This window comes from Amblyraja radiata, chromosome 17 (assembly GCF_010909765.2).
Source record: "Amblyraja radiata isolate CabotCenter1 chromosome 17, sAmbRad1.1.pri, whole genome shotgun sequence".
NCBI lineage: Eukaryota > Metazoa > Chordata > Chondrichthyes > Rajiformes > Rajidae > Amblyraja > Amblyraja radiata.
Window position 1 is genome coordinate 24,866,825 of NC_045972.1, and position 15,755 is coordinate 24,882,579.

The following is a 15,755-nucleotide window of genomic DNA, read 5'->3' on the forward strand; positions in this document are numbered from 1 at the left end:
CAACCAAAGGAGGATATATATAGTGTGTGAAAAAAAAAGTTACATCATTTGTGTCACGTGTAGTTCACGATGTTCATTCAAGATTTAACGGGAAAGCTCGGGAAACGGACAAGTCACTCGCACAAATAACAGAAATGCCGAGTACCGTGGGAACTCTTTATCTACCCCCGTTATATCGTGCGAGACTCGTGCTGGACCACGACCTCTTCACTCTGGTGACATCTTGCGTCAACTTGCCCCGTGAAAAGGCCCCTTAAGGCAGCAACCCTACCACTGCACCACTGTGCTGCCTGAATAATTTCCTCTCTAGCAGAAGAACTGCTGTTTTAAAAATCATCAGTGTATTTAATCAAAACATCAATACTTTACTTCAGAGAAATTGCATAAAAATATGCTAGAAGCATCATTGCAAGAATTTGAAAACATCTTTGAGAGTAGGTATACCCAATTTATTTTACCCTGATCTACTTCCAATCTGATAAAGTCTCTGTAACCTATGAGTCATCTCATGCAATGTGTTCCATTCCAAAGAAGCGGAGACCGTTTCGGCAACACAAATGGAGACATAACCTGCAATATTTATAAAAATATATTTCACAAAGTAGGAAACAATACAGGGGTTCCTCTGATGTACAATACATGGCGTAAAATAAATGAAACGTACAAGTAAATAGCATTAAAGCAACGTATAAAAATAATAAGGGCTCCTTTTTTGTGTGTGTGCGTAAGACTATTGTAATATACAATATCTACTCGGAATTGTTGTATTTCCCATTAAAGATTGGCAATGCACATAAGCTTTCAGTGCTGTTGCCATTTAAGGTGTCTCTGCCTGAGCTACTGTGCATAGCCAAAGTTCATCTCCCAAAAATTAAAAGCCACAAAAGTTAGCAGTAAGTCTATATATATATACATGACATAAAAACATTTTTTAGACCATTTTCATTTTTTTCTAGGCTCAAATTACACAGTGAAGCACAAGAAGCATATGTTTAACACTGGTACTGTACTGTGTAATGAGTGTGTATCTAAAGGTTTGGAAGTCAAATATTCACATGATCTCAGTTCCATTCCAGTTCTTGTTAAAAAATAAGACACAAAGCACTGGAGTAACTCAGCGGGTCAGGCAGCATCTTTGGAGAACATGGATCGGGATCTTTCTTCAGACTTTTAGAAGCTGCCAACTTGTAACATCACCTGTCCACGTTCTCTGGAGATGCTGCCTGACCCGCTGAGTGACTCCGGAACTTTGTGTCTTTTTGTTTGTAAACTAGCATCTGCAATTCCTTGTTTCCTTAGTTTTTGAACTTTCTTTCTGGGAGTAGACAACATGTTATTTATATCTAGATTAGTTATTAACCTCAGCTCCTGATGTTTAAACTTGGTGTTTTTTATTTTCATCAAATGGCCCAAAGATTATTATATTTTATATAATTGTGTGCTCGTTACATCCCCCATTGTCACTGCATCTACTTTCAGATCTTCTCTTTCAACTGGAATGGACTCAAATCACTGAGGATATTATGAAGCCTAAGGGCACTCTGAGGGAGTACACCATGTCTACTTGTGTGATCATCACTTACAGAGAAACACTCGATTACACCTCAGCTAATATTACTGCAGGAGGAAGGAGCTGGAATTGGTTTCAATGCTTCATCGTGTCTGCTCCCTGCTTTCCCCTTCACCTCCTTTGGCTACGTTCATCAGTTCCACAACAAAGACATTGGTATTGCTTCACTTTGGGTCGGCAAGATCTCGGTCTCTGGTTGGAGAAAAGCCATGGTCAAAGGAACCATGTAGGAAGCACTGTAAGATCCCAAAGTCTCCTCCAGTTGAACAATAGTCTGTACAATAATTAGAAAACCAACACCTGGCCAAACAATCCACATAGTCCACACTCCACGAGAGTAAAACACTCATACAATCTGCATTTTTTTTTTTGGTTCAATTTTACAATGAGCTGGACTTAAAAGATGATAAGAACTAACGTTGACTGCATCTAAAAGACTAGCCAGCTGATCCATTGTTAATAATTGGCAACCCTATAATTATACACCAGTGTCCATTAAAATATTGGGTAATTGTTCTCTCCAAGTTGGAGTCAGGTTTCTCTGTCATTCTCTCCGACTGCATACATATCCTCGAGTTTTTTAAACCGTGGCCCCCACTCCTTGAGGTAGTCAAAGTTCTGCTCTGAATCTGTCGACGTTGTTTCTAACGAGCTCAGAGAACCAGCAGCCGACCCTCTCCCTTCATAGCCGTATATCTGGATGGAATCATAGGGGGGGGCAGTAGGGTCGACGTCAGCGTCGTGAAGCCTCACGTTAATAAACTCATCCACGTCTACTCCGTTGGTGACGGGTGGGAGACCTTGCCTGGGGACGAACTGCAGGTCTGGTTTGATGTCCTTCCGGGGCAGGAACCCATTGAAACCATCGGGGTTCTGCAAGGTGGCGATGTCAAATGCCTCCGTGTCTTCCTCGCCACCACCTTCATCATCGTAACGGATGATGTTCTCCCTCACATCTTCATCGTCTTTGATGATAAGAGGTTCGTTTTTGTGTCTTCTTAATGTTACAAAGAGAACCACAATAACTGTGAAGAGAACACATTATACACTAAATAAGAGTCATACAGCGTGGAAAAAGGCCCTTTGGCCCAACTTGCTCATGCTGACCAACATGCTCCATCCACAAAAGATAGACACAAAGTGCTGGAGTAAAACAAGTGGGTCTGGCAGCATCTCTGATGAAAAAGGATCTAACCCAGCTCTCTGGAGCTGTGGGGCAGCAACTCTACCACTGTACCACTGTGCCACCCATCTGGAGTACACTACAGGCCCTTCGGCCCACTGAGTCTGCATCAATCCGTGATCACCCATACACTAACACGATCCTACACATTCGGGACAAGTTACAATTTACAAAAGCCAATCATCCTACAAACCCGCACATCTTAGGAATGTGGGAGGAAACTGGAGCACCTGGAGAAAACCCACACGGTCACAGGGAGAATGTACAAACTCCCTACAGACAACACCTGGAGTCAAGATCGAACCCGGGTCTGTGGTGCTGTGAGGCAGCAACTCTATCGCTGCGCCACTGTGACACCCACGTGGAGTACACTACAGGCCCTTCGGCCCACTGAGTCCATGCCAACCAACGATCACCTGTACACTAGTTATATTCTATACCCTGGGGACAATTTGCAGAAGCCAATTAGCCTACAAACTCGCATGTCTTTGGAGTGTGGGAGGAAACTGGATCACCCAGAGAAAGCCCACGCGGTCACGGGGAGAACGTACAAACTCCGCGCAGAGAACGCCTGTAGTTAGGATCAAACCCGGATCTCTGGTAATCTAGCGCTGCGCCACTATGCCGCCCTGTGTGAACCTACCCAGGAGGAGGATGATGCAGGCCAAGATGGCGATGAGTGCCCCCATGCTCAGCCCGATGGGAAGAACAAAGGCTTCAACGTTGCAGGACTGCACACTCCCGTCCGCACTGCAGCCACAGACCCGGATGGTCAGTGTGTTGGTGCTGCTCATGGGTGGAGTTCCGCTGTCCGAGACAATCAGGGGCAGAAAGTACACATCCTGTTTCTGTCGGCTGAATCCACTGTGTCTTGCCAGTATGCTCACTGAGTTATCTGGAGAAACAAACACAAAGAGACAGTCAGCGCAAAGATTAAGGACATGGAGCATAGAACGTTGTGTTGGAACAGGGACGCGGTGGTAGTGCTGCTGCCTCACAGCGCTAGAGGCTGGGTTCCATCCTCACCCTTGGGTGCTGTCTGGCGTTGAGTTTGCTTGTTTGCCCTGTGACCATGCGGGTTTCATCCGGGTGCTTTGGTTTCCTCCCATGTCCAAAAGACATGCGGGTTTGTAGGTCAATTGGCCTTTGTAAATTGCCCCTAGTGTGCAGGATGCAAAAATGGGATTACGTAGGACTAGTGCACGGGTGACTGATGGTCTGCTTGGACTCAGTGGGCCTGTTTCCACGATGTATCACAAAACTAAAAACTGATGCATGTGTACAGGCCCTTTGGCCCTCGTTGCCTACACCGACAATGCCAATCTGCCTGCACATGCTCCATATCTCTCCAGTCCCTGCCCATTCCTATGTTTGTCTAAATGCATCTCCAACATTGTTAAATAAAGAACTGCAGGTGCTGGAAAAATCAAAGGTAGACAAAAATGCTAGAGAAACACAGCGGGTGAGGCAGCATCTATGGATTTCAGAAAGCACTGCAAATGCTGGAAAGAAGAAGGGCCTCAACCCGAAATGTCGCCTATTCCTTCTCTCCATAGATGCTGCCTCCCCCGCTGAGTTTCTCTAGTATTTTTGTCTACAGTCTAACATTGTAAATGATTCTGCCTCCACCACCAACTCTGGCAGTGCATTCTAGGCATCTTGCCTGGCAAAAATCTTTTAAACGTTCTCCCTCTCACCTTAAAGCTATTCTATATGGTCTTTGAGATTTCTGCCCTGGGAAAAAGTTCTGACTGCATCTGTGCATCTCATAATTCATGTCACCCCTCACCCTAAAACACCGGAGAGAAAACATTGCCCAACCTCTTCTCATAGCTAATACACTCTAATCCAGAGAGCATCCTGGTAAACCTCTTCTATACCCTCTCCAAAACAACCATGCTATCCTGTGCTTACTTCCCATCGTCATTATATCAATGGTAGTTTTTCCCCCCAATTACCTTAATGTCTATCCAAGCCTTAGATTGATGTACAACCTTTGATAAGGCAAAATCATTGCAAGGCATGTTTGCAGAAAAACTATGGACTCAGCATAGTGAACAACACCAATGTTTTTAGGCTGTAATCTATAGGAGCAGAGATGGAAGAGGTGTCTGAGACCTGAGGACATATGTTTGAGTTCAAAAGTATGATGTTTAGAAACAATCTGAGATAGACTTTTTATTAACAAGAGGGCAGTTGAAAATCTGGATCACACCCTCTAAGAAAGTGGTGGAAAAAGGAATCTCAAAACGTTTAAGAAACAATAAAATAATTGCCTGGAGAGAAGGAAAGGGTGATGTTTTGGATCTGAGACGTCTTCAGATTCTGAAGAAGGGTCTTGGCCCAAAACGTTACCCATTCCTTCCCTCCAGAGATGCTGCCTATCCCACTGAGTAGCATTTTATGTCCATCTTTGGTTTAAACCAGCAGCTGCAGTTCCTTCATAAATAAATACTTGAATCAGTCAGGCAACATCTCTGGAGAACATGGATAGATGACGTTTCAGGTCGTGACCCTTCTTCAAACTGATTGTGGGGTGGGGGGAGCCAAAAGAGTGGTGGAACAAGACAAAGCCTGGCGAGTAATAGGTTGATAGAGGTAAGGGGGGGAAAGGGGATGTTGATAGACAGATGGTTGGATAAAGGCCAACGATGTAGAGAGAGAAGTGTGAGACAAAAGGAATGAAGAGTTGTGAAAATGTGAAGCTAGAGGAAGGTATGCAGATGGAGTGGGCGGGGAAGGGAGAAGTAGGATGGTGAAGAACAGTTGAATCACCAAGGAATTGGAAGATATAGATAAAAAGTTGCTAAGTGGGAATAGTATTGGTAGGTACTTGATAGTTGGCATATACATGCTATAACATTCTCTGACTTCACGCCTCTATGACTATGAAATGAAATTCAAGGACCTAGGCAGCTCATTATAACCTTCAGACAGTGAAGTATAAATAAAGGGAAATCAATTTATCAGCCAAGATTTTCCTTTTGTTTACTGGATCCAATTTTGTTGGCACCCCAAGCTCCGATGAAAATCCATAACACATATTTTACTGTCAAACGTCAGGTTTTTCTTGTTTTTAATGCCCAAGTGTGATTAGTAGTTTACCAGATTAATAGTGAAGTCACCTAATAAAACAATTCTTTCGTCGGGTTTTGAAAAGAAAACTAATTTCGTTGTTGTCAGGCTACTAAGAAGCAGCACACAATTGAGTTTTATGGAAGGGTTTTGAGATTTTTCTCTTCTACCGGAAAGATAGTACCTCCCCGGGTAAATTTTAAGCATTTAAACAAGTCCTTGAAGCAGATTCCACTCACACCCAATAAATCAATTCCCAAAAGCCTTACTTTAATTTACTTTGGAGGTACAGCATGGAAACAGGCCCTTTGGCCACAGAGTCTATGCCGACCATCAAATGTTCATAGGATTCAATTCAAGTCAAGCTTGCTAAATAACTTACCATCGAAATGAGGCCATCATTTTACACCCTTTTCAGACATGTTCAATGGAAAACAAATTCTGGAGGCTTGGGGTTCCAAGACAGTGCGGAGGTCAGGGCAAATAACAAATGGCGGCACAGTGGCACAGGTGGGCGGCACAGTGGCGCAGTGGTAGAGTTGCTGCCTTTCGGCACCAAAGGCCCAGGTTTGTTCTTGACTACGGGTGCGGTATGTGCGGAGTTAGTATGTTCTCCCCGTGACAGCCTGTTTCTGGAGGTGGCGCTGGCTCGAAGGGCTGAATAGCCTTCTCCTGCACCTATTTTTTACGTTTTTCTATGTTTCCTCCCACACTCCAAAGACGTACAGCTTTTTAGGTTAATTGGCTTCGGTAAGAATTGGAAATTGTCCCTAGTGTGTGGGATAGCGCTAGTGTATGGGGGTGATCACTGGTCGGCGTGGACTCGGTCGGTCGAAGGGCCTGTTTCCATGCTGTATCTCTAAAGTCTAAAGTGTAGTTTGCTCGAGGGTCATTCAGAATAGGTGAATGGAAATCATGATTCTGTTTGCAAATGAAAATCAAGTTGTTGATGAAACCAAAACTATGGTAATTTACTGGATGTGGAGGCTTTGGAGATGATGCAAAAGAGCTTTACTAGAATGTCTCCTGCATGAAAAGGTAGTAACTTTAAGTAGAGGATGGACAGACTTGGAATGTTTTCCCTGGAATTCTGGTGGTTGAGGGGAGACCTGATAGAAGTATTGATAGGGAAAAATATTTTTTTTCACAGGGTAGAAATGTCAAAGACTAGAGGGCATATCTTTAAAGTATTTGAGGTACAGACTATTGCAACGGTTAAGAAATATTTAGACAGGTACATGGATAGGACCGGTTTAGAGGGATATCGGTCAAATGCAGGCAGGTGGAACTAGTGTAGATGGGACATGTTTGTCGATGTGGGTAAATTATGCTGAACTCTCCGCTACCATGGTGGTAGGAGGGGAAAAGTTTATTTTTTTTACACAGAGTGGCGTGTGCCCGGAACACATGGCCAGTGGTGGTGGTGGAGACATAGTGACGTTTAAAAATCTTTTAGATATGGACATGGCATATGCAGGGAATGGAGGAATATGAATCACATGCTGGCAGAGACGGTTAGTTTATCTTGGCATAATGCTTTGCAGACATTGTGTTCAGTTTAATTTAGTTTAGTTTGTTATTGTTACGTGTACTGAGGTACTGTTAAGGATTTTTATTGTGTGCTATCCAGTCAATGGAAAGACTATACATGATTACAAACAAGCCATCCACAGTATACAGATACACGATGAAGGGTATATTATCCAGTGCAAGATAACGTCTGATAATGTCTGATTAAAGATAGTTTAAAAGTCTCCAACGAGGTAGATGCAAGATTAGGACCGCTCTCTAGTTGGTGAGATGACGACTCAGTTGCCTGATAACAGCTGGGAATGAAATTGTCCCTGAATCTGGGTGTTCTTGTGCTGCATTGTTCTATGTTCTATAACTAGTTTTTTGCAGTAAACAACGATGTATTTTATGCTAATATTCTTCTCAACATTTTCCAGTCTATTAAACTGTCCACTTTCCTGGAGTTTATTAAAAGAGGAAATAGATCATTTGAAAGATCGGGGAGAATGACACTGGCACAGAAGAGGAGTTGAGGATTAAACATAGAAAATAGGTGCAGGAGGAGGCCATTCGGCCCTTCGAGCCAGCACCGCCAACTGGGGAAGATCAACCATGAGTGCAAGTGTCAGAGGTTGTGGGGAGAAGGCTGGTGAATGGGGTCAGGAGGGAAAGATAGATCAACCATTATTAAAAGGCAGAGTAGACTTGATGGGCCAAATGGCCTAATTCTACTCCTATCACTTATGGCATGACATATTCTGGAACATGCTTGAAGGGCCAATGGCTTACTTCTGTTCCTGTATCCTTAAGTGCCTAATTCAGTTCCATGGCATAAAAACACTGTAAAAGAACGACACAGTGACACAGCAGTAGAGCTGCTGCCTCACAGCGCCAGAGACCCAGGTTCGATCCTCACCATAGGTGCTGTCTGTACAGAGTTTGCACGTTCATCCTGCAACTGGGTCTCTGCGCATCCCTCTGCAATTAGATCCTTGACTTACTCATCCACAGACCACAGTATGTTCGAATTGGCAGAAATCTTCTTCCTCATTAACAATCAGTACGGGAGCACCTCAAGGCTGCGTGCTCAGCCCTCTGCTCTACTCCGTCTATACTCATGGCTGTGTAGCTGGACATAGTGCAAACTCCATCTTCAAGTTCGCTGACGTCACCCCCGTTGTTGGACGAATTACAGATGGTGATGTGTAAGAGTATAGAAGTGAGATCGACTGATTGACCAAATGGTGCCAGCACAACAATCTGGCTCTCAATATCAGTAAAACCAATGAACTGATTGTGGATTTTGGAAGAGGAAGGATGAGGACCCACAATCCTGTTTATATCATGGTGGAGAGATGGTGGTGACGATGGTGGAGAGAGTCAAAAACTTCAAATTCCTGGGGGTGCATGTTTCCGAAGATCTTTCGTGGACCCAGCACACTGATGCAATTATATTGTAAATATAGCAATGCCTCTACTTCCTGAGAAGATTAATGAGATTTGGTATGTCAAAGAGGATTATTTGAACTTCTACAGGTGTACAGTAGAGAGCATATTGACTGGTGGCATCATGGCCTGGTTCGGCAACTTGAACGTCCAGGAGTGGAAAAGACTGCAAAAAGTTGTGAACACTGCCCAGTCCATCACCAGCTCTGACCTCCCCACCATCAAAGGGATTTATTGGAGTTGCTGCCTCAAAAAGGCAGCCAGCATCTTTAGAGACCAACACTATCCTGGCCACACACTCATCTCACCACTACCATCGGGAAGAAGGTACAGGAGCCTGAAAACTCTAATGTCCAGATTCAGGAACAGCTTCTTCCATACAGCCATCAGGCTATTAAACACTACAACCTCAAATAAACTGTGAACTATAATAGACTATTATTATTATTATTATAGACAAAAATGCTGGAGAAACTCAGCGGATGAGGCAGCATTAATCGAGCGAAGGAATATGTGACGTTTCGGGTCGAGACCCATCCATCAGTCTGAAGAAGGGTCTCGACCCAAAACGTCACCTATTCCTTCGCTCCATAGATGCTGCCTCACCCGCTGAGTTTCTCCAGCATTTTTGTCTACCATTGATTTCCCCAGCATCTGCAGTTCTTTCTTAAACATTATTATTATTATTATTATTATTATTATTATTATTATTATTATTATTATTATTAGTATTATTATTATTATTATTATTATTATTATTATTATTATTATTATTATTATTATTATACTATTGTTTGTTTTTTGAGTATGTGTGTATGTGTATGTGTATATATATATATACTGTATATATATATGCGTGTGTGTATATATATACACACATGCACATACACACATACTCAAAAAACAAACAATAGTATAATAATAATTATTATAATAATATATATATATATATATACACATACATATATATATACAGTATATATAAATATATGTGTATACTTGTGAGTATGTGTATATGTACACACTGAACTTTATTTATCTCTCGTTTATCACATTGTTTACAGTGTACTACGTTTACATATTCTGTTGTGCTGCAGCAAGTAAGAATTTCATTGTTCTATCTGGGACACATGACAATAAAACACTCTTGACTCTTTACGTGGATTTTCTCCGGGTGCTCCGGTCGCCTCCCACAACTCAAAGATGTGCAGGTTTGTAGGTTAATTGGCTTCTGTAAAATTGCCCCAAGTGTGCTCGATGTGAAAGTGGGATAACATAGAACTAGTGTGAACGCGGGATCGATAGTCAGCGCGGACTCGGTGGGCCGAAGGGCCTGTTTCCACGCTGTAAATCTAAACTAAAATTATCATTGCTTGTTCTACAGAAATTAAGTCACTGCCATCCTCCCACGTTGCCTTGTCAATTATTTTCCCTCAACTCACAATCTAATTCGTTGCTCTTCCCACCACCGTTAAAGGATGTGGGTCGACAATTTACAATCACCAGCTTGATTCAAAATTCAACATTTATTTAATTAACTGAATTGAAATTTCCCCAGCCACTGTGGAAGGATTTGAACTCGTGTCTGGGAATTTTGATCCTACTAATTTAACTACCACACCGCCAACTCTGAACGAGGCATCAAATGATAGGTCTGCAAACCATCATGACAGGGACCTCAACACAGTATCTGAAAAGCAATTTAGTTGAGCATAGAGATACAGCGTGGAAACTGGCCCTTCGGCCGAACGTACAAACTCTGTACAGACAGCACCTGTAGTTAGGATCAAACCCGGGTCACTGGCACTGTAAGGTAACAACTCCATTACTGTGCCACCCTGTTCCTACATGGAGAACAGTCTCCTATATTCTCATAATCTCTCTCAATCTCTTCTCGTTTCTGATTACATTTAATTATCTCTTGACCCATTTATCCCGTCCGCTCCACTGACTTTCCAAGGAGGAAGAAAATCGCTACAACTACCCCTCTCCTCATGAAGGACTTTATTTTGTACATGTCTCATCCTCTGGGGCTTGAATGATTTAATAACAATGAGAAATCTCCCTGAGTCAAGCCTCATCGATATGTTTAGTAGCTTTTAATCTGCAACCTTGAAGTCTCCTTTGTGCTCAGAAAGCTTCCTTAACTCTTGCTCATATCTTAAATGCTTGATATCTAGTCATCTATGTTGCTCACCTTTGTTTGCTCTCAAGGGTAATCAGTAAGGATATGCAGACAAGTCTTTCACCCTATTGATTTGTGTTGGATACAAGCATTTCTCTCCGAAAATTCAGGGATCATGATTTTATAAGCTGGTTGGAAGGTGGAATTCACAACCGGAAGGACTAGTTGGTTTGAAAAACTGAGATTAAAGAACATAGAGCATAGAACAGTACAGGCCATGAGCAGGCCCTTCGGCCCACATGTCTGTGCTGAACACAGAACATAGAATAAGCTACAGTGCAGCACAAGAACAGGCTCTTCGGCCTACAATGTTTGTGCCGAACATGAGACCAAGACCAACTTTGATCTGTCTGCACATAATCCAGATCAGGCTGAAAATAGGTTCTCACCCATCCTTTTTCTCCAGAGATGCTGCTTGACCTGCTAAGTTTCTCCAGCATATTGTGTCTATTTTCGGTAAAACCAGTATCTGCACTTCCTTTCTACACTTGTTATGTCATATGCACCATTGCAAAATTACCACCGCCTTTCACATTATTCGTTTTTTTTTCATGTATCAAGAACTTGGGTGGCACCATGACATACCTATTGCCTCACAACATCTTAGTTCTGGGTTTTATTTTGAACCCGGGTCCTCTCCATGTGGAGCTTACATGCTCTACCTTTGACTATATGTTCCACATCCCAAAGACGTGCAAATTGGTAGGGTAATTGGCTGCTGTGAATCATGGCACTGTGGTGCAGCAGTAACGTTGCTGCTTTACAGAGTCAGAGATCAGGGCTCGATCCTGACAATGGGTGATGTCTGCACAGAATTTGTACATTCTCTCTGTGACCAGGTGGGTTTTCTCTGGAAGCTCCGGTTTCTTCCCACATTCCAAAGACAGACAGGTTTGTAGGTTAATTGGCTTCTGTAAATTGTCCCCAGGTGTGTAGGATAGAAGTAGTGTTTGGATGATCATTGGTTGGCGTGGACTCAGTGGGCCAAATGGCCCCATGTCCACACTGTATCTCTAAACTAGACTAAACTAAACTAAATAGAGATTTGTGAATTTGTGGAATTCTCAGAAGGGATTGGAGGCCGATTCACTGGATGCATTCAAAAGAGAGTTAGATAGAGCTCTTAGGGCCAGCAAAATCAAGGGGTATGGGGAGAAGGCAGGAACGGGGTACTGATTGTGGATGATCACATTGAATGGCGCTGCTGGCTCGAAGAACCGAATGGTCTACTCCCGCAACTATTGTCTATTGTCTATGTATCTATGTAAACTAAATTAAACTAAACTAAAATAACAACTAAGCAACTAAACTTAACTAAACTAAACTAAACCAAACAAAACCAAGGTACTCACCACCCTGTAGATGAAAAATTTCACCTACAGACACCTTCTACCATCTTATCCCAAATCTATGTCCTCTAGTGGTGCTCTAACTGTGGTCAATTCAAAAGGTTTTACAGTTGGAACATCATTTTCATTCCCATGTAGTTGTGTCTACTAGATTTAAAGAGCAACACTCTGTTATAAAGAAAACAAATACTCAGCAGGCCAGGCAGCAACTGTAGAGAGAGAGGAACAGTTAACATTTCAGGTCAAACACCCTTCATTAGAGTGTATAGGAAGGAACTGAAGATGCTGGTTTACATCGAAGATAGAAGTAAAATAGGAGTAACTCAGCGAGTCAGGCAGCATCTCTGGTAAAAAGGAATACTGTAGGTAACATTTCGGGTCGAGACCCTTCTTCAAACTGAGAGTCCAGAGATGCTGCCTGACCTGCTGTGTTACTCCTGCATTTTGTGTTTATCTCCCTTCATTAGAGTGTCTGGCATTATGATGGATCTTTAGCCGAAGCATTAACCCTGTTTTTCTCTTCATATATGCTGCCTGACCTGCCGAGTGTTTCTTGCATTTTTTATTTTAATTTCACTCTCTCAGTATCTACAGCTTCTGATATCCAACATTCCACTCGCCCGTTTGATGCTTAATGTGAGTGTAATATTTTCTTCTTCTTGCGTATGGCGTGCACAGCCTAAAGCTGTAGGACAACTTGTTCTATTTGATCTTATTTGATTGTGCACGCCAAGTTGATTGCATTCGTCGAAACAGGGCCGACCACGTGAAGGTTGGGAATCTCCCACCCCAGTGTAATATGATTAAATAGGAATCATAAAAGTGTTTCTTAATAGTATTAATCTCTCCAGTTTCTCACGGAGTTCTTGAATAGAAGACATGGCAGATAATCTACATCCAACTGATAGTGTTGACAGCTGAATTTATTTGAAAGATTATCCGCAGGCTGATATAAAACTTAAGAAGTGACAAAACCAGTCTTAGGTGATGGCAAAGGTGATAATAAACCAATAGCTCACTTGACATCACATCTTTTTGTTTAATTACTTTGACTTTCAATGGACCTTCTACTCATTAATCCTTCCCATACATAAGTCGGCAGATCTCTAACTTCCACCACATTCCATTTCTCTCAAATGTCGATCCTTTCTGCTCAATGAGATGGATCGTGTTGAACTTCATCCCGCTTGGATTGCACGTTGTTCCCAATTTATTTCGGGGGATTACAGCTGTAGGTCGTGACCAAGTGGCAAATCTTGAACATTCACCACTGAATGATCCTAAAGGCTGTTTATTGGTTCATAAGTTCTAGGGGATGAATTATGCCATTCGGCCCATCAAGTCTACTCTGCCATTCAATCATGTCTGATCTGTCTTTCCCACTCAACCCCATTCTACTGCCTTCTCGCCATAACACCTTATTAATCAAGAAACTATCAATCTTCATCTTAAAAATATCCATTGACGAATCCACAAGCATCTGGGGCAATGGATTCCACAGATGCACCACCTAATGAAATTCCTCCTCTTCCTTCTAAAAGTACGCACTTTTATTCTGAGGTTATGACCTCTGGTCCTAGATTCTCCCCTTATGGAAACATCCTTTCCACAGCCACTCTATCCAGGCCTTTCACTATTTGATAAGTTTCAATTAGGTCCTCCCCCCCATCCTTCTAAAGTGAAGCAAGTACAGGCCCAGTGCCATCAAACGCTCATCATATGTTAATCCAGGTTAAGCTAGGTTGTAGAAACAAGGGACTGCTGAAACAAGTAACTGCAGATGCTGGTTTACCAAGGAAAGTCTGAAGAATGGTCCCGATCTGAAATGTCACCTATCAATGTTCTCCAGGGATGCAGCATGGCTCACTGAATTAGTTAATTCCACGGAACTACAGATGCTGGTTTACAAAAAAGAGACTTAAAGTGCTGGAGTAACTCAGTGGGTCAGGCAGCTTCTTTGGAGAGGTGACGTTTCAATCTGAAGAAGGGTCCCGACCCAAAACATTACCTATCCATGCTCTCCAGGAATGCTGCCTTTCACGCTGAATTACTCCAGTACTTTGTGTCACATTGATAGGTTGTTACTCTCAAAGACCATTTCCACTCTTTGATCTTCAGAGGCATTTAAAAACAATTCAGGCATGTTTTAATAATTCAAAAGCATTAACAATTAAAAAGTTATTCATTTGTTTAGAAACGGAAACACTGTTGCCTTTTGCAAATTAATGAAAACATTAATAATTTATGTTACTTTTTCAGTTTTTAATGAGTGGTTGATGGTCGGCATGGACTCAATGGGGTAAAGGGCAAAAGGCTGACATTAAGTGGAAGGGTTGGACGTCACGTATGTCTAGCGCTGGTCTGAGTGGAGATAGGATTCTCCACTGGTCTCAAGTGAGCAGTTGTTCCTCCCTTTGATCTCCAACATGTTTCATACTTCCACGCAGATTTAGTTTAGTTTAGTATAGAGATACAGCTTGCAAACAGGCCCTTCGGCCCACCGAGCCCGCGACAACCAGCAATCATCCATACACTAGTTCTAAGCTACACTTTAGGGACTATTTATAAAAGCCAATTAACCTACAAACCCACATGTCTTTCGAATGTGGGAGGAAACCGGAGCACCTGGCAAGAACCCACACGGTCATAGGGAGAACGTGCAAACTCTGTAATGGCACCTTTACACGGGGCGACTTGACGCAAGAGTTAACCAGAGTTCAACATCGTGGGAACCTCGTGCGATAACAGTGCGGCATTCGTGGACCACCGTGGACCACCGTAGCGCTAACGGCAGGTCATCGTGTAACTTGGTCACTCGGGAGAAAATTCAAGAAAATTTGAATTTCTCCAAGAGTGACTTGTACACTTGTGGTTGAGTATTGCAACATTATATGAACGTAGTGGCCAGTGCGATATCCGTGCGATATCCGTAATAACTCTTGCGGGTACCGTGGGAACTCCTGCGAACGGTGAACCCGGAAGCTGGACAGAGGGGACAGAAGGTGATTACAAATTATCTTCAGTGGGATTGAATTTAAAAAATAAATAAAAATAAAGATTTACATCCGCATATGGACATCAACTTATTCATGAGTTATGTTAATGAGATTCAAGAAAATAACTATAATCTTTAAAAGGGACTTTAAAAGGGACTTTACTGAAAGGTTACGCATTTTTATGGTCCGTGAGATATTTTTCACATGTACTTCTTTGAGAGATACAGGTCGGAGTCCTCGGGTCCAGGGGTCCGGAACGCTACCAATCAATGTTGTGCAGAGACCCGTGTAAGGAGTGAACTGCACATGCTGGTTTAAACCGAAGACAGACACAAAAAGCTGGAGTAACTCAGCGAGTCAAGCAGCATCTCTGGAGAAAAAAAGCTGATGTTTCGGGACGAGACACATCTTCAGACTCAATTCCGATTAGGATGTCTGA

The 15,755-nt window shown here is 42.6% G+C and overlaps 1 protein-coding gene across 1 annotated transcript in view; it reads right to left on the bottom strand.

The window, feature by feature from the left end:
- Nucleotides 1-1,263: 1,263 nt before the first annotated feature.
- LOC116982590 (cadherin-8-like) overlaps nt 1,264-15,755 on the bottom strand; it is a 201,581-nt gene continuing 187,089 nt past the window's right edge. The window contains exons 11-12 of the mRNA XM_033035865.1: nt 3,397-3,648; nt 1,264-2,595 (exon numbers count right to left, since the gene is read on the bottom strand). Of these exons, the coding sequence (XP_032891756.1) occupies nt 2,102-2,595; nt 3,397-3,648 (746 nt within the window). The 3' untranslated portion in view covers nt 1,264-2,101. The remainder of the gene's footprint in view (nt 2,596-3,396; nt 3,649-15,755) is intronic.